At 42.8% G+C, this 20,018-nt stretch overlaps 1 protein-coding gene across 2 annotated transcripts in view; it reads right to left on the reverse strand.

Annotated features, from left to right (window-relative positions):
- The window catches only part of STK39 (serine/threonine kinase 39), a 300,163-nt gene that overhangs the window by 214,946 nt on the left and 65,199 nt on the right, over positions 1 to 20,018 (reverse strand). For both annotated transcript variants that reach the window (XM_046019745.1, XM_046019744.1), the window contains exons 3-5: positions 11,568 to 11,676; positions 8,301 to 8,442; positions 7,042 to 7,097 (exon numbers count right to left, since the gene is read on the reverse strand). In XM_046019745.1, coding sequence (XP_045875701.1) covers positions 7,042 to 7,097; positions 8,301 to 8,442; positions 11,568 to 11,676 — 307 coding nt within the window. The remainder of the gene's footprint in view (positions 1 to 7,041; positions 7,098 to 8,300; positions 8,443 to 11,567; positions 11,677 to 20,018) is intronic.

Below are 20,018 nucleotides of genomic sequence, written 5' to 3' on the forward strand. Positions count from 1 at the left end.
CACAGCACCACCACACGCACCTTCCTCTGGCTTCTTGAGAATAACACCAGAGTACTGGAAGCAAGTTAAATCTAGTTACATGTGTTCCTGGCAGAAGTTTTAGTCATAATTGTCCAGGAGGCAGACTGAAGTTCAAGATGTACTCAAAGGCTGACTAAGGTTATAATCTCCTCCCTCCCAAAAAACAGAGACACTACCCAAAGTCATACCAATGTGCCTTAAACACTAAAACACCTAAGGCATACATAAGCTTGATGTGGATGGTCTCAGATACATTGAGATAGGTGTAATGATAACTTTCTAGACTTCTAAAGTATTAAGCTGACTTAGCTCAGTACCACGTATTTTATGAAAAACTAGGAATGGGAATTCACATTCACACACACACACACACTCACAGTTAAAAGCCAAAAGTAAGAAAATGACCATAAGATCTACCTGACATCAGTGGTATGCTTCTAGAAAGTTCTTCAGAAAGCAAATGTTCTGAAATCAACATTTTAGTAGTATATTAAAAGCGGTCACTATTTAAAAAACCCTAGGATAAACATTTGCAGTGACCACCCCAAAGTGACTTGTTTTATATGAATTTCTGCTTAGAATAGTGCCTCTCATTAATTCCAGACAAACAGGCTTAGTCACTTACCAGACAAAGATCTAAGCTCTTCCTGACAAAATGACAGAACATCAGATTGGAAAATAAAACGGTAGGCCGTGGGAAGAGCATGACTTTTAAACAGCCACTCCTTCTATCACGTCCTGTAGCAAACACCTTTACATTAACCAAGGCATCCTGTCCAAGTTCATTACCAGGAAGTCACACATTCAGGTTCACTGAGCGCAGAAGATACAAGAAGTAAAGGATTTTCTTTTAAACTCTGAGTAGGCAGTCCTCAAGTTTGAACTGATTACATGAAACCTGAATGTTTCCAGTCTACAAAAGAGTGTGGTGTCACTACTCTGCTTAATTTGACACCAAATGACACCCAAGATGATAGCTTCTTCAATGCCCTGGAGCCTTACCAGAGACTTACGTCCCAAACTGAAGGAGCAGAGAGGGAAAAGGTGCAGAATATGTTCCCTGGCTTCCCAATGGAATCACTATGCAGAGGTGTGGAAGCGCTAGTGATTGCTACTCGTCTTCCATCCCAAACTGGGATCACTTATACACTGATTTCGGGCTGTCTTCCTAGAAACTCCAGACATGGGGTCACAGGATCTGCAGCCAGGTCCCGGAATCTGAAGTCTACTTGTGGCCTGGGCAGCTTCCTTCCTCTCTCCATACTTTAATTTCTTATCGGTAAAACGGGCCCATTTACAGGGCTGCGGTGAACGAACCACAATGTGCTCAGCACACAGAACAGGGCCTGGAACACAGGAAGTACTCCATACAAACAGTTCCTGATCTTATAGCCCCAGCCAATGGAAATGTATATAATTCCCATGGAATCTGTACTTTTAGAAACAGAACCAAGCATACTTGCCTTATTCACCACACTGATCAGCTCTATAAGATGAGAGTTCTCATGGTCTGAACCAGGAATCTTAATTTCCTCTTTTCTTTTTTTTTTTTTTTTAGATTTAATTTATTTGACAGAGAGAGAGCATGCGCACGCACACACACGAACAGGCAGAGGGAGAGGAAGAAACAGAATCCCCGCTGAGCAGAGAACCTGACAAGGGGCTCGATCCCAGGCCCCTGAGCTGAAAGCAGATGCTTAACTGACTGAGCCGCCCAGACACCCCTTTAATTTTCCCCTTTTCTAACAAAAAGTTCGAGAAAGGAAATATATAAATGGTTGAGTGATTTAAATAAAAATGATTGTGTTTTCTATTAGAGCAGCGCAAATACTCTTTTGAAAAACAATGCTCATAATAATATTCCCAAGATAAACAAATGTTACAAAGAAATAAATGGAAACTTATCCCCTTAAATTTTTTCAAAAAATAGGGCTTAAAGTACATAAAGATATAAAGAGAAAGGGCACAAACAGCCCGAACAAAAGCAATGTATTATCTACCCAAATTTAATACGTAGCTTTCAGCTTTCCCACCCACCTCCCCTCCTTCACCCAGCAGACTAAAATGGCAGCAAAAGACCCAAAGACTCGTGGTCCCCATTTTTGTTCAGGCAGTAACCAACTGTCTGGCCAAGAGAGTCAAACTCCTAGAAAATAGGGACAGCAGCATCATCTGTCTGTTCCAAAGAAGCATTATATATGTTTTCTTAAAGCAAACCTTATTTTATAGTTAAAACCAATAATAATAATAACAATAATAATAATTTTAAGTAACATAGGAATTCAATGTTGTGCTCCGGTCAGAGAATATGGAAAAATTAAATATGAATTCTAGAAAGCCAGAGCGCCAGAGATGTAGAAACTATACAATTTAAATACTAGTTAACTTAGGGGGGCCTGGGTTTCTCAGTCTGTTCAGTGACCAACCTTTGATTTCAGCTCAGTTCATGATCTCAGGGTCGTGAGATTCAGCCCCATGTCGGGCTCTGTGCTGGATGTGAAGCCTGCTTGAGAGTCTCTCCCTCTCTCTCGGCCCCTCCCCCACCATTCGCAATTGCTCACTCTCTCTCTGTGTCTCAAAAATAAATAAATAATTGCCTGTTAACCCACCATTATACATCTGGGAAGCAGTCATTTCAGTTCATGGCATGGCCCACGCAGGAAGTCACACACAGAGAAGGGGTGCCAGGGAGAGCCCAGAGTGGTGGCACACAAGGTCTCCACTAGGCACCAGGCACTGTTCTTAGCACTTCACACACAGACTCCTCTAATCCTCACCACAGCCCAGGTGCTGGATTTCCCGCACTTGCCCTTCTGAACCCAGCAGCCCCCACGGTGCAAGCGCCTACAGGTGCCACTCAGCACCACCACCGTCGGTGAGGAGAAGGAACCCAAGGCCCAGGACAGGGAGAAAAAGTCAGGAAATCCTATTTCAGGGGATGCCAGCGGAGAAAAAGAAAAGGCCAGTGTGCTACAGAAGGCCCAGAGAAAGAGCTCAGGTCCTTAATCTGACAAGAGTAATAGATGAAGTGACTGGCAAAGCCCCAAGTGGCAGAATAAGGCAAGGGTTGACCTGCCTTCACATTTCAAAGGCAGTTCACTGCTTTTCTGACCCTCTTGGTGAGCAGTGATCATTTCATCACCAGAGAGAGAAAATTACTCGCACTTCCTTATCAGCTTAGAGCAAGATTAATGACAAGTTGACTTCCAAGTTCCATAATTAATAAGCATTAGCTTTTTATAACTCATAAAAGCCCCTCAGAGCTGAACCCTTTGCAAGACTAATTTGAGGTACTTATGATCTGTTGGCGGTGCAGGGCAGGGTCGGTCTCAGAGAAAGCCGTCACGGCAGGGATAGTAAGGAGAGTAACACAAGTACCACAGCAGCTGTTGCGGGTCTACCGTGCGCCACCCCCCCCCCCCCCCGCACCAACTGTTACCACCTTGGATGGGAAGAGCCACGTTCAATTTCACAAAAAGAGATGAGGGGGATGATATCTGTATCTCTCTTTAAGGAAACGGAGTCTTAAAGAAGCTGAGTAGCCTGACCAAGGTCACAGAGCTTGAGTGATGCCCTGGGAATTTCCACCATGCCCGTTCATCCCAGCCCTCGCACCCTGAACTTGAGTACTCGGAGGTGGGAGAGCTTAAAGCTTCTGCTTGCAAATGTTTTCCGTTGTCACTGGTTTAGTTGAAGTATTTTTTTTTCTTCTAAATGCTCCTAGCCTGTGGGGTAAGGGCGACTCCCTAGAGTAAGAACAAGACATGTTGGGGCGCCTGGGTGGCTCAGTCGGTTAAGCATCTGCTTTCGGCTCAGGTCATGGTCCTGGGATCAAGTCCCGTATCAGGCTCCCTGCTTGGCAGAGAGTCTGCTTCTCCCTCTGCCTGCTGTTCCCCCTCATGCTCTCTCTCTCTCTGTGTCAAACAAATGAAATCTTTAAAAAAAAAGAAAAGGTGTCTGTATATATAAGTCACTAACTTAAATGACTGAAGAACACAATTCAGTGTTAGTAATAAAAGCCACCAGAGTAGAGAGGGGGAAGATACACAAATCAGTGATTATTACTGATGTCAGGCGATGGCTGTACCGTACATGAGTTCTTCCTACTCTGTTCTTCCTTAGGCTACATGTGAACAACTTTACATTAAAAGATTGAAAAATGACTTTGACCAATTGGCAGTTCATGAAATTTCTTTAGTCATTTCCTGTCATTTTTTTTCCCCCGGGTCATAATTTTATACAATTCAAAATTCCGAACTGCTATAAAGGGCACACACTACACAGTCCCCCTCCCTGTTATCCTTCTAATGTTTCTTTGTATAAATACAGAGAGATATTCTTCTTTCTCGCCATTTCTTTCATGAGAGGTGACATGCTATATGCACTCTATGTCACCTTGTTGTATTCACTTAACCATGCAGCCTGGACATTTTTTTCTTCCCTTCAGTGTATACTGGGTTTTTCATTCTCCATTGCAGCAGGTGGCTCTCCCATCACGCTAGGAGGCCATCTACCATATTTAACTGGGACACCTACATTGTCTCTAAGCTATTGCAGTCACAAACAGTGCTCCCATAAATAAGTTCATAACATGTATCTCTGCCTCTTGCACATTTTTGGATGTACCAAACATTTCTCACATTTATTTACTTATTGTAACAACCATATCAGCAGTTGTTTCATGGGACGTGAAGTGACGCAATTTGGAAAACCCTCCATAAAATAGACAATACAAAATTAAAAACACAGAGTTAAGTATATATATATGTCTATTTCTTTAAAATTAAAAATTCACACCAATTCTCTATTCCCTAAAGATCAATAAGTTCCTTTCTTCTGAAGGAGCTTTAGATAATTTAACAAAAATGCCTGCCTAGAAACACCTCCTGATGGCAAGTTGACTTCTCTCCTCCACCTAGAACACTCTGCAACTCCCAGGAACACATAGCACTTACAGGACCCTTAATCTTAAGTTTCAACAGGTGCAAAGGATATGTGTGTCTTCTTGAATGACAGGCATTAATCGTCGCCATCTCACAGATGGGGAAACTGAGGCTTACAGACACAACCACCTCCCACACTGCTCAGTGGTTCTGAAACCAGGCCTGTTTGATTCCAAGGCCTTTGTGTTTAACTGATACACAGTGTCTCCACAGTGGTCTCAAGCCAATGACTGCATTTGTCTCAATGTATCTTTTCAAAGAGAGGAAAAATAAAGGATAACACTTTCATTATTAGTTTTTCAGGGAAGAAACATTTGATTTGAAACAAACTCTCCCATTTTCCTTTTATGTCTTTAAAACATCTTTCTCTCCTTTAAAGGGAAGTAAATAAAAGTCCCCTTGAATGTATCCAACTAAATACAGAGCCCAAGGTCAGCACTCTGCCTGTCATCCCGGCCAGGCATCACCTGACAGGTTCTCTGGCATCTAGAGAGGGACAAACAATGAATCAAAGAGATGACTCAAGGCTTATCCTTTGTGCTGGGGGTGTGTTTGTTTTCTGCTGAGCTCTCGCATTTCTAATAATACCCTAGATCCTCGCATTTATCTAGAAACAAGACTAGACCCAAGGACTGTGATCAACTCTGCTCTAAGAACTTGATGGGCAAAGGCCCTAAACCCTAAATCCTGGAAGAGAGTCTCATCCAGCTCTAACTCAGAGAGCAGCAGACCAGGCTGATGAAAGCCTGGGGCGAGCTTCGCGCTCTTCAACAACATAGGCCACGTGAGGGAGTCATGCCAAGGACGCTGCTAGGACGTGTTGCTAGGAACATTCAGTGCCTGGAAGCCTGAGGACTCAACGCCGTGCAACGACGGGCACAGTGCAGGACAAGGAAGGACTGTCCCGTTGAAAATGCAAAAAGCAGAGATGGCTGAGAGGATGTGGAGGCAAGCCTGCCTGGACATGGAGGGAAACAAAAGAGTCGATACAGATATGGTTACAGTTTATCCCAGGCCTTTGCGGTTACTCTCGATGTGACAACACAATGAGAAGGTCTGCACACAGAGGCTACCTGTCTGGGGCGTTCACTCTACAGACACACACCACACCTGCACACCAAGTGCCATGAACAGCCACGCACGTGCAGATGCAGGACCAGAATAGCCCATAAGCTTTAAGGAAGGGCTCACAATGCTTCCGGCCACCTCTTCAGAAATCGGAGGGCTTAAACTAATAGAAGGTGCAGTGTTTAAACTTTCAAACTTGTCAGAAAAACTCTCAAAAGTGCTTTTCTTGCAGTCATATAAATATCACCTTTATTCAACGTGAAAGGTAGAAAAAATACAACTGAGGGTAAAATTGTCTTTATCAAAAGGCCATGTTCTAAAATAGCAGTTTATTTGACGATCTAGCCAAAATTTATCAAAATAATAGGGAGAAAAAGGAGGGGTACCTGGGTGGCTCAGTTGGTAAAGCGTCCAACTCTTGGTTTTAGCTCAAGTCATGATCTCCGTGTCATGAGATTGAGTCCCACATTTCAGGCTCCACACTCAGTGGGGAGTCCACTTGAATTTCTCTCTTATTTCCCTCTGCCCCTCCCCCACTCTCTCTAAAATAAATCAATAACTCTTAAAAAATAATAATAATAGGAAAAAATGTTCTGCCCAGACCCAAACATTCTCGAACAGGGCAGCCCAGATACATACTTTTTTTTTTTTTTTTAAGATTTTATTTATTTATTTGACAGACAGAGATCACAAGTAGGCAGAGAGGCAGGCAGAGAGAGAGAGGGGAAGCAGGCTCCCGGCTGAGCAGAGAGCCCAATGTGGAGCTTGATCCCAGGACACTGAGATCATGACCTGAGCCAAAGGCAGAGGCTTGACCCACTGAGCCACCCAGGCACCCCCAGATACATTCTTAAAACAGATTACAGGCATTTATTCATTCGTTCATTTATTCATTCACTCATTATTTATTTGGAATGATAATGAATGATATTCTTTGAAATGATAATAATGATATTCCTTGAAACTGTAATATTTCTGTCAGAAGAATTTTTATTTATATCAGCTTTACCTGCTATTTGTACCGAGCCATCCTCACCCAGAAGAATATTACCAGCTTTCAAATCCCTGTTAGAAGAAAAAAAAAAAAAATGGAGAATGAATTATGGAATACAGACATTATATTGCATTAATTCATTCAGAGATAGTTAAAAACGTATCATATAACGTAGTTGTTTAACATAATTAACATTTTATAAATATTAAAATTATATCACAGATTTTTGGAGTAACAGGGATAAATTGTGATTTTATAGTTTGCTCCTGGGAGATGGTGAGGATTTTAGTAACAAATATTTTATATGGAATCATTATCCAAATTGAATTAAATCACTAGTGAGTACATTCTTTATGTTACAGAGTTAGAGATAGCCCATTAACTCACCATGCTATCATTTTATAGAGAATTAAAGCTGATAATTCTAGGTAAAGCTGTTCTACTTCCACTCAAATGTGTCTGTGGTGCAATTCCAAATTAATCCCACCAGCTTCTTAAGCAATGGATTGGATCAGTCTCTCCTTTGGGGAGATACTCATTATAAATTACTAATTACAATATTCTCTATTTCTTTACCATATAAAAGTCTTAACACTTCAAAAGAAAAATGACAATTGACAAGTTTGATATCTAAGGTGATTTTTTTTTCTAACTACTGAAACACATGGCGGATATCCTTAAACATATAAGCCACATAGTGCTCAAGGCAGAAGAACTACAATGTCAGTGTTACTAAGAAATGGTTATTTACTTGCAGCTATTCCTAAGGACCCAAGTAATAGGAACCCTTCTGAAACATCAAACACTCATATTCTTGGCTGTTTGGCTATTGAAAGAAATTAGCATTTCATGGCACAAAAGAAGATGAAATTAGTACCCCCTCCTTTCTTTACACCGCCATGCCACAAGTAATGAACATATTACAATGTCTGGAACAGTTCTGCCTACATTAGAAAGGCAGAGATGCTATCCTGTTCAATTGATCCTACTTCAAGAAGAGCATGTTAACTGATTTTTTTTAATGAGTTCACTCGGTACTTTTTATGTTCTGCTTCTATTTCAGTGAGAGCAGATAAGCCAATCCTGAGGATACTAATATATTTTATCAAAATGTATTCACCGGCTTCTTTCTTCAGTATTTTTTCCACATCTATTTGGCATAACTTGGAAATAATGTTGATACCTACCTGTAACACGTGTTTCCTTAATATCCTTTACAAGCTAGAGTGAAAGATACAAACGGCTGAATTTAAACATCTTTGCAGAAATCCTACCTGTGAATCTGACCATTTCTGTGTAGATAGTCTAAGCCTTCCAAAACCTCTTTAAGAATTGTTGCTATTATTGCCTCTTCCAGAACTCCATTCTTATGTTCCCCTCGGTTGACGATGTATTTTATGATATCCAACATTGAACCTAGACAGAAGAAGTGAAAACTTCGTGTGAGCATCTTCGTTAGTTTTCTAAATTGGGCTCCACTATTCAGAAAATTAAGTGGAAGTGTCAGAATGTTTGTTAATTCCACACAATTCCCCTCAAGGCATACAGCTGCTTCACGGCCCCAGACCAGAAACCCTACATCCAAGTCTACAGAAGACTTCCGACGTGAGAAGAATTCTGGGTTAGGAGCCACAAGACTGTTCAGGGTCACCTCGGGGTAAGTTCCTTTCTCCTACACATGCACAACTGGTGACAGGCTCAAAATGGAGTTCGAAATGTTTGAAGTGAAAAACAAAGGAGGAAGAGGCCAAGGGAACAAACAGCCATGAACTAACAAGAGGGAGAAGTTCTGATCTTCCTGGACATCTAGAACACAGGTGGGAGAGGAGGGGAAAAAAGTATGTTGCCGCTGGACCCCGTCTTATAACCAAGAGTTTCCTTTCCGTGACTCTAGGCGATCTTCATTTTCGTTTACTTGACGCCTAATGTGCTGATTTTCCTAATGAAATAAATACACAGTACTTCCTTACCATAAACAAATTAGTATCCTTGGCACTGTGAGTTCATGTTTCAACACATATGAATTAATACTCCAAACCTCCTGGTCATTTTAAAAGCCACCATTCCCCGGGGGTTCAACATTTCTGAAGAGTTAACAAATGGCTTACCTCAGGACCTGAACTTGGCTGCAGGCTCCCTATGATTAACTGAGAGAATTGAGTTTCCCCATCAGGTATTACTACACTAGACTAGCTGCCTGCCCCTCATTAAGAGATTTAATGTGATAAAATATTGTAAAAGAAAACAAATGCATACTCCCCCTCAGAGAAGCATCTACTTATTCATTGATCCTAAAATGTGTTAATAATCTTGAAAACAAGACTTCCAAAAAATGTTTCATTTTTATCTTGTGAGGATATACCCTACCAGGTGTGTATGCGTTCCTGGCCTGCTGAAAGAAAAATGAGCAAGAGTCCACATTTGCCCAGGTCTCTGGGACCTGTGGGAACCCGTTTAAAACCTGTTCTTCTTACCTACAGCCCGGGAGACTGACTGAATTGGATTCTTTTAAAAAGACAATGACATTTTCTTTCAAGTCTTCAGGCAAGGGGTTAGGGGATATCTTCAACCTTGTAAAAGGTTAATTGGGATCAAAATAAAGACAGGAAGTAAAATCCTCAGCTTGGGGCTGCCCACGGTCCCAGGTCACCAGAACAGGTCATCAGAACTTCTCGGTCTCCACCGAGTGGGGGTGGTGGTTGTTACCCAGCAAGAAGAGGCTTGGTGAGGGTCATCTTCCTACCAAAACAGGGGCCTCACAGACCCCAGGGGCAGTCTGGACACTCAGACACCACAGTCTGGCTCCAACTGGCAGCCTTTTTCTTTTTTCCCCTCATTTCTTTCTTTTCATGTTTAATTAAAAACCAAAGTCGGCACTCAAGGAAACAATGACTAATAGGATTGACAAGACTGGGAACAGACCCGGAAGCCACTCTCCCAGGCTCCCTGTGGAGACCTGCACTAGCAAACCCAAGGCAATTACAGCATTTTTGTCTGCTCAGTTCTGGGCCTCAGCTGGATCCAAGAGTATTTTTAAAACAAAAATATTAAAAAAAAAATTAAGAGCACCCCTCCCCCCCAGTCAGCCTTCCCTGGAACTAGGTCTGCAGATTAAAATGGGCTCTACAATATAAATTCTGCGGTACCAGTTTGGGCTTCATCCAGGCACTGCAGAACGTTCTCCTCTGCTCCTAAACCATACTTTATGTCTGGGAAAGATGCAGAAGGAGTGACAGGTGGGGGTTTGCTGGGTGTTACAAAGAAAACCACTTGGGCTCTCTAAACTTCCATTTCCGTGTCTGTAAAATGAAGGTGATAATTCTTGCAGCATCGCATAGCTTTTAAGTCAACAGGACCCAGCACCACTTCTTTCCAGTGCTAACAACTCCTATGTAGGTGACCTTGGGCGAGCTGCCTAACTCTCCTCAGCTTTGGGGAACTTTCTGAAATGCTGGGATGGTGACATCTGCCCTTCAAAGATGCTGTCCAGATTCAATGAAACGAGGTAGGTATATTGTCTTGAATGGGATCTAGCCAGAGAGGAAGTGTTCAATAAAGTTGATGGTTCTCATTACCATTCTCTATCAAATAGTGAGGTTATAAGATTAAAAGAAAAAACATGGGAATGTCCAAATGCCTTGTAAGGTTAATTGTCAGTGGCTTTCATGACTTCGGTGACCTGAGGCCAGAGGGAAACTTCCTCTGCCTTTTCCAAGGCAGATATAGGATGGAAATGGTGCCACTTCGGAAGAACACCACAAGTCAGTAAGTTACCATGCAGAAAGTTCTTCTCCATTCCAACGGAAGCAATATTTATGGAGCCCCCACTGGGTGCCGGATTCAGTAACTGAGAAGCACAGGAAACCTCGCACTCCCTGGCCAGTCGGCAATCCAAGTTAAATCAGCCCCGTCCGACACCACAGCCACGGGTCATCTGCGGTTATTTAAATGGAAGCTGATTAAAATTGAATAGAAATCCGGTGCCTCGGCAACGCCAGCCCCGTGTCAAGGATTCGAGGACCCCACGTGCCTGGTAGAAACTGGAGAGCCCAGCTCTAGAACGGTTCCCTCATCACAGACTCGGAATGAACAGCACCAGATGAACTCATTACACTGTGATGTGGTAAGGACTTGAATGATATTAAAAACAGAATTTAAAGAGGAAGAACTGGTTAACGTTTCTGAAGAGAGTAGGGGAGGCTGCAGAGAGCATGGGACCTGTTCAGACTTCAGCCCCTGGAGAAGGAAGGACACGCATCTAGGTGGGAGGAGCCATCTGTGCCCATGAGGTGGGGAAATGGCAGCCGCAGAATGTACTTAGGGAGCCCCCTCCCACGCGGCCGCAGCACGAAGTCCAGGTGTAAAAGGGCACAGATAGTCGGGGCAGTGAAATCTGGGCTTTATTCTCTAGCTAAATGATAAGCAAGCAAATCTTTTTAAATACAAAAGGGAGGGGACCAAATTTAAGGTCTTATTCAATAGGCTGGCTCGCACAAAAGGAAAAAAAGAACAAGAACAAGCAAAGAACAAAACCTACTTACCTCCACTTAGTAATTTCATGACCAGCCAAAGTTCATCTTTTACCACAAAAGAGGTGTAATAGGTCACTACATTGGGATGGCTGCACTGACTCATGGCTTGAATTTCTTTCTATAAAAAAAAAAAAAAAAAAACAAAAAAGCAAAAAACATGACATAGTACCATGGGGTAAAAATCAGGAAACGAAACAGAAGGGAAACCACACCTGAGAACCTGGGCACCTTTCCTACTTAAAAGCATACCTGGGGGGCTGCCTAACGCTTTAGCTCAACAAAGTGACATGAGAACTAACGAATTCACCCTCATCATCAACGTGCTGGAATTGAGACAGGCCTCCGCAGGAGATCATAGAACCCTGTGGACCGAGAAACCAGAGGGCCACTGTGGACCTGCAGAACGGGACAGAGAAACTTCAGAAGGACCCGTCACCTAGATCACCCCAAACTATGCAGCAGAGAGCCCTGCCACATAGGACTGAGTACCTCCTACCTGCACTGAAAGCCTCGAGGGAGAGAGAAAAGACCCAGTGAGTCCTTAAGGACTGGGTCCCAAGGCCAGCCTCACCTCCTGTGGGCCTTAGCTCCTCCCTCATCCAAAACTGTTTCTATCTCTCAGGACTGCTGTGATGTTGCAAATGAGCAAATGCATATGAAAATGCTAGAGCATAATTTTCCAAAGTGCATTTCATGGTTGATAGTCCATCAAGGAAAAAAAACAAAAAAGGGAAGGAGACCTGCAAAGTGAGAAACTTGGGTAATGTCATGTCCTACATTCCCCTCTAAAACGGTCACATGGCATATTTGTACTGTCAAAGGCTCTGAGAAGTCCTGTAGTAGATAAATTTTCATAGTTGAATCCATATTAACAATGCAGTTAAATAATGCTTTGTGTGTCACAGTGCAGGAAACACTACTACTAAAGAGAAATAAATTTTCATACAGAGACATAAAACAATAAAGTTCTGAAATCACACAAATAGGCTACTTCAATAAACCACATTTTCCTGAGATACTCAAGTTACCCTTGGTTTTGATGTGTCATTTTAAGTTATTGCCAGATTTCTCCTATAAAGCTTCAGTCAAATGCTAACCCTCAATCAAAGGCACCAGACCAGCATAACTGGCTTTCAAGGTGCTGTCCAAAAGCCACAAAAAATGACATATCATCAAAGAAACCTTATTTATGCTACTATGTATTTATGATGAAAGAAAAGTATTTATGCATCTTACAGATATTTTCAATAATGAGCATCTAGTTAACTTTGAATTCACTTCTAATTTCCTGGCCAGAATATTCCAACTGGAGCTGTGACCTTTGCATATCCAGTCCTACTTGATACTCAAATAGACAAGACCCTAGATGTCAGATAACTTGGCCAAAATACCATGACGTATATAAACATATACTAAGGTTTGTATATGTGTTACACATGCCTTTTACCAAGGACAAATAGAGAAGAGAATCACTAAGTTTTCCATCTTCATTACATAACAACACTTTCCCTTCATCATTTCCCTAATTTAACTAATTACAGGTTTTCTCAGTCTGACACTTTTCAAGTCAGCTACTCCTGTCCTTTGAACAAGAGCTGAAACCTGAGGGCCAGTTTCCATCTGTTTCTGGTGTTAGGTTTTGAATACCAGAAGACGCCTCTGAAGGAGAAATGGAACAATGCTCAGACCAGTCCTAGCGGAAGTCACTACCGGCTGCTCACTGTGGGGATGGACAGTTCACTTGGGAGGCCTGAAGCATGAATTAGGGGCCTCTCTACACAGATGCACCCCTTGCTCACAGAAAGGAGAATGTTTCCTGAAATATGGGTGCTCTGCCTTCTCACCATTTCACATCCAATGCAAATGAATGCTTGTCTAGCTTTCTAACTCCAAACTGTTAAATCATTAATCAAAGTGAACAATAAATAACCAATGCCTATATGAAAGAAAATTCTTCTGCACAGAAGCGAAATTGGGGCAGAGTCTGGAAGAACAGGTTTTCACGTGCTTTCCATGTAGATGGCCAGTATCACTTTCTACCCAGAGTATCAGGTCTCCAACATTGCAGTGAGCAAACTGTATGTGTGTGTTGGGGGTGGGGGGGAGGGTAAACACGTGTATGTGCGGGAGCCCTGGTGAGCAGGATGGGGGCAGAGAGGGGAAAAGGAAGAACGGGGGAGATGGATAGAGGCAGGGAGAGAGAGAAAAAAAACTATTTTAATTAACCTAGGAAGAAACTCCTTAAGTAACCTGTGGATACAACTTATCAGATTCTAATACTTTGAAATTTGGAGTCAAAGAGGTACCAGCTGGACATTTACAGGTCCTGAGGATTTGAAAAGAAAAAAGGGGAGAGGGGTACAGGGGCACCTGGGAGGCTCAGTCAATTAAGCATCTGCCTTCAGCTCAGGTCGTGATCTCAGGACTCTGGGACTGAGCCCCGAGTCAGGCTCCTGCTCAGTGGGGAGTATGCCTCTCCCTCTGCCCCTCCCCCTGCTCAGGCTTGCGCACTCTCTCTCTCTCTCTCTCTCTCAAATAAATAAATAAAATCTTTTTTAAAAAGGAGGTGGGGGACATAGATGCTGACCCTTCTAATACACCCCAAGGAGCAACATAAGGGCAGATGGAAGAAGAGGTGGGAAACCTCAGGCCGGACTTGCACAGGTCTGACCACCCTTAATCCACATTCTCCTTCCATACACCTTCACTGTCCCTCTTCACTGCCTGGGCAGGGGGTCTATGCCCCCAGTTCTACACGATCTAATTTCCTGCACAAGCCTCTCCATGCAATAGAGCCTCTAATGCTTAAAGCCAAGACGGAACCTACCTTAGGGAGAGAGCCCAGCCACTCTGCCTCAGCGTATGACCTGTGCAATCACTGAACCCCCAAGATAAAAAGCATTTTCACAAACAGTGTAGAAATACACTTGAAGAAGAAAGAACGAGGTGTTCTACCTGCCTATCTAACCTTTATTTCAGTTTATATATAAGCCTCTTTTTTAGCAGTCTTATAGAGCGATGCAAATTTTTACTGTATATATTTATATCTCCACTGTGGTCTGAATGTTCGTGCCCCCTGCAAATTCTGTAAGCTGATGGTATGAGGAAATGGGGCCTCTGAGAGGTGACTGGGTCTTAATGATGGAGCCCTCATGAATGAGATTTGTGCCATTATAAAGGAAATCCCAAGGAATGAGCTTGCTCTTTCTGCCCCACAAAGAAGCACAGAGAAGTCTATGCCGGAAGAAGACCCCCACCAGACCATGCCAGCATCCTGATCTTGGACTTCCGGCCTCCAGAACTGTGAGAAAAACATTTCTGCTGTTTATAAGCCACCAGATCTACGGAATTTTTCTTTTCCTCTTTTTTTTAAAGATTTTATTTATTTATTTGACAGAGAGATCACAAGTAGGCAGAGAGAGAGGAGGAAGCAGGCTCCCTAATGAGCAGAGAGCCCAATGCGGGGCTCGATCCCAGGACCCTGAGATCATGACCTGAGCTGAAGGCAAAGGCTTAACCCGCTGAGCCACCCAGGTGCCCCAGAATTTTTCTTATAGCAGCCTGAGTTGATTAACTACATATGCATATTATTTTTTATATTTTATATTTTGAAAATAGAAATATTTCTTGAACTAAATGTTCTTTCCACAGAACTACATTTTCCACTTCTTTTCAAAATAATAATGATACCTGCTATTTGAATCCTTCCTTGGTAACAGTCTTATCAGTGAAATTATCCAAGCTTTTTCCAATGCCTTAACTTCACTCACAACATAGGCAAAGCCATTTATTTCCAAACATATTCATTTCTCCCTAACTCTAAAAACGACGAAAGTATTGCCCAAAGATAAATAAATGGGTATGATTTAAAAAAAAAAAAAAAGATTTATCCAATTCTTTCTACAGAACGAATGGGTTCTGTTATTCTATTTCTTTAACTAGGACATAATCCCATAGATGCATGATTTGGAGCAATGCTTCTCAAAGTTGAATGTGAACACCAATCACCTGGGGCTGTGTGAAAATGCAGATTCTGACCCAGTCAGTCTGGGGTGGGGCCTGAGATTATGCATTTCTATCAGGCTTGCGAATGATGCTGACCCTTTAGGTCCAAAAACCAGACTCTAAGTGGCAAAGTACTATAGAACGCTGACCAAAAAAACAAGTTTGTCCTGTAAATGTAAATCCCCCACTTGGTTGGAGGGCGCACAAAAGGAAGGATCTCCATGGTGACTGAGAAGGTGATGGGGTCCCCGCCAGAGTCGGGGAGCTAAGCCCAGAGACACCACCTAGCTGTGTGTGACCAAAGAATGGGGTAGGAAGCAAAGACAGAAAGAAGAGAGACTCTTATTAAAGCGGTTTGAATTGCACAACTACAGGAAAGGATAAAAAATTCAAAGGGAGAGAAAGATGTGAGGTCAAAGTCAGAAGAACTTAAAGAACTCTGCAGTCTAGGCAACACATTTGCCAAAACTACAGCCAAAGACTAGAACACAGTCACTCCCCCTCGGAAGTCTCGTGAAGTAAGACAGACACGTCATCAAGTGCCCAACTGAGCTAGGACTCTGGATTTAATCTCCCCCGTAAAGAGCTGGATCTGCTCAGGCAGCTTCTTCTGAAACACATCACAAATGAAATTTCACAGGAGTGGGAAAACGGGCCTAAAATGGGAGAGCAAGAAAAAGGCCTTCCCATCTGCCAGAACTCAAGCCACAGCAGCATCCCTCCGCTGGGAGCCGTGTGGGCGGAAGACGGATCCACCAGGGACACCCACACGCCACTGCTGGGCCAGCCGGGCCAAATTTGCCCGACGTGGGCATGCCACAGGCCTCTAGTATGGGATACCCCAGGCTTGGGAGGCTGGGGGTGGGGCGCAGAGACACAAATCCTACCACAGAATATCCTGGAAATCGGATTGTTTGGGAGGAAAAAAAAAAAACTACCGAAAAAATGAAAATGAAGTGCGCTTAAATATGTTCATGGGTATTTTCTAATATTTCTATATGGCCTTTGTTGCCCCTACTACCAAAAAAAAAAAAAAAAAAAAAAAAAAAACTTTTAAAAAAGTTTCTCCTACAAATAGTAAAGGACAAGCAAGTACTGGGATTAACGGGGGGGGGGGGGGGGGGGGACCCAGCAGAAGCCACTTAAAGAAGGGCTACGCTCCAAGACCAGAAAGTGTGCTGAGCCACTGGCCAGCCCCATTACCGGCACAGGTTATCCCCTAACCTTGAACCGGCAGCCTCCTTTAGTAGGAGGAGATTACTAATGACATTTGCATGGGATTTTTGTAAAATAAGTGAAATAAGAGCTATGCAAAATGCCTAGCATGTAACACAAACGCTAAAAGCCAGGCTCTCCATGTCTCAGTCCCCTCTTTGAGGGTGACAGGATCACTTCTCTCAAATCAGTTACTGACTAAGCTTCAAAGGGGCAGAGAGAGCCACTGGCAGCAGCGCTCACCTTTTCCTACGGAATAGAAGGCACCTGTGCGTCCTGCCGGCTCTAAGAGCATCTGCAACATGTGTACCTGTCACTGGGCCATGAACTTGTGGCATTATTTCTGACTCTACGTTGTCTCCACCTGGGGTTCTCCTAAGTATTTCACCCTGTATTTGATTTATCCCACCCTATCATACTTCAGGTGTGATGATGGTACACTGTTTCAAACCCTTCTGGGATAAGGAGTCTAATCATACCCTTATGCAAAGGGTTCAAGACACAAGGCACACGGGTGCCTGGCTGGTTAGGTCGGAAGAGCCTGCAACTCTTTATCTCAGGGCCGTAAGTTCCAGCCCCACTCCGGGGGTGTAGTGATTACTTAACAAATAAAATCTTTAAAAAAATAAAAATTAAAAAAATCACAGAGCCTAGAAAAGAGTTTGGAGATCTAAGAATGAGGAAAAGTTCAAGCCTAGTTTCTTTTGTCCCTAAAACCAGGAGAGATTGACAAAGCACTGGCAGGGAAGAAATTTCATTAGGGAAAGGAAACAGTTTCAATGGCTTCTGAATTCAAAATATTCAACTATACTTAACCAAATTAGCATATTTTAACAGCTTATGTAAATCCTAAATAGATTCTTCTTTATCTGGTATCAGTGGCAAAATACCCTCCTGGGCTTTAGTTAGGAATTAAACCTCTCAACCTTCAGCATCACGTGCCGTTAAAACTGAGGAGATGCCATTTCTAACTTTATTCTCATGCAGTGGTTTTCAACCTTGCTTGCGCACTGAAGTCACCTGGGGAGCTTTAAAAGAAAAAAAAAACAAAACAAAACAAAAAACAGTGGATCCTAGCCCCTGAGATGCTGGTATAAATTGGTTTAGGATAACAGGCTGGGAGTAAAATCTTTCAAAAGCTCCCAGGTGAGTCTAATGTTTGGCCAAATTTGAGAACCATTGCTTTCGAGCTCAGGGCTGAGAGATGCGTCATTCCTTCAATGAAACGCTGCGAGAAAGGCACACAGCCATGCTGCAACTTAATCTAAAAAGGAAAAAATATGTGTGATTTATAAATACTACTGTATGTAACATACATTTCCAAATGCAAGAGATAACCAGATACATCTTCAAAGTGTATGAAACATCCTGCTGGCATTTAAAGAATTCTTCAAATGATGAGGATAATCTTGTTAAATAACAACACTTTCAGTGGAGCGCTTGGGTGGCTCAATGGGTTAAGCCTCTACCTTTGGCTCAGGTCATGATCCCAGGGTCCTGGGATCTAGCCCCTGTTCGGGCTGTTTGGGCTCTCTGCGCAGCGGGAAGCCTGCTTCCTCCTCTCTCTCTGCCAGCCTCTCTGCCTACTTGTAAACTCTGTCAAATAAATAAATATAATCTTAAAAAAAAAAAAAAAAAACACTTTCAGAAAGTCATTCTCATCTTGCAATTCTATAACATCAGCATCATAATGAAGGGTAACCTAATCCCTATTCATAAATAGCCCAATATTGTAAGTGGCAGAATTAAAAGCAAAACCATAAGCCTCAATGATACCAAATGTCAGCCCCAAAATGGAAGATTGACAAAGTTCTTATAAAAGAGATGGATTTCTTTGGACTGTCATTTTCAATCCCAAAAATGTCATTAGGAGGTTTTTTAATTATAACAAATTATACATCTTATGTGCCGCAAACTCTTGCCTCTTTTGGAATAAGATTATCAAGAGGGAGAAACCTCCTCAAGACAGAAGAAGTCAAATATTTCGACTTACACGCCTTACCAACGAATCAACCAATGTTCCTTGCCATTTAGTTTTGCAGTTGCTTTCCTATGACTTGGTATCTGAGTTTATCCAAGTACAGTCCATTGAAGGCAGGATTAGAAATGGGAAAAGTCTAGATATTTAGAAGATGGGGAAATATCGTTAAAAAAATAGGAGAAGGGGCGCCTAAATTCATGAGAGCCTTAATCAGCATACGTAGAGAAGTATTTAAAACTAGAGAGAGTAGTTGTAAAAGGTAGAGTGTCATGGGAGTTGGAGGGCAGGAAAATAATGTCTCAAAATCAGCAGGGCAGTTGCAATGGGTAAGTGTCAGTTTGCTGACAGAATAGAGCATACATCCCAGGGCCTAGGGCTTGGTGATGATGTCACAAAGATGGGCATTCCCCAAAAACTGTCGAAAGGAAATGGAAGAATCTTGCTGGGAAGTGTAAGAAGCCACTCGTCCATTTAGAAACAAGGAGGGGAAAAGAACTCAGAGAATAAAAATGTGATGCTGAAATTCTATAGGAAAAACCCAAATGGGGAGGATCCAATTTCTTCCAGAGTTGGCTGCAAAGTTCTTCAGCCAACGGGAATAAGGATGCCCTATGGGCTCTGGAAGATCTCCCGTTGGCCCTCCTGGGATCTGAATCAGATGCAGCTATCAATAACTGCTATTTGGTCTTTTAATTGACTACAACTGGGAGTCCTGGAAAAAGTAAAGTTGAAGACTTCATTAAAAACAGAAAGAGGAAGAAATTTTCTCGTCAGCCAGCGGATGTTGCTGGAAACCTCCAGGCCAACTCTCAGCACAGCTGCTCTATTTGGCTTCATCACCCAACGATGAGAATGTGAGGTCAAACGTGTCTTTTTATTTTCTGTGGCGCCCCCTGTCCCACACCGGGGGTGGGGAACTGGAGGGGGGGGCACGACTACTGTCATCAGCCTGGGTCTCTGCCAGGGAACAGCCCTCCTGCAGGGGGCAGGGGGAGCCCTGCAGGACACTCTCCGACCTTCTCCCCCAGGATTCCACAGTCCTTCTGTTTCCACAGCAGCTAATTAACTGTGGAAATAACCAAACCAAAATAAAGAAGATAACAGAGGATAGAACAAAATCATCTGTCTCAGCCCAGGCCAACAACCTTTTCCAGAAGTCCATGTGCACGGCAAAAATGAGGTGTAAAAAAGTAAACAATATGTAACTGAAGTCATATTCGATATCGGCGTGTTTTTCCCCATTTTTCTCCTACTCTGAA

Source organism: Meles meles, chromosome 9 (assembly GCF_922984935.1).
Source record: "Meles meles chromosome 9, mMelMel3.1 paternal haplotype, whole genome shotgun sequence".
Classification (NCBI taxonomy): Eukaryota; Metazoa; Chordata; class Mammalia; order Carnivora; family Mustelidae; genus Meles; species Meles meles.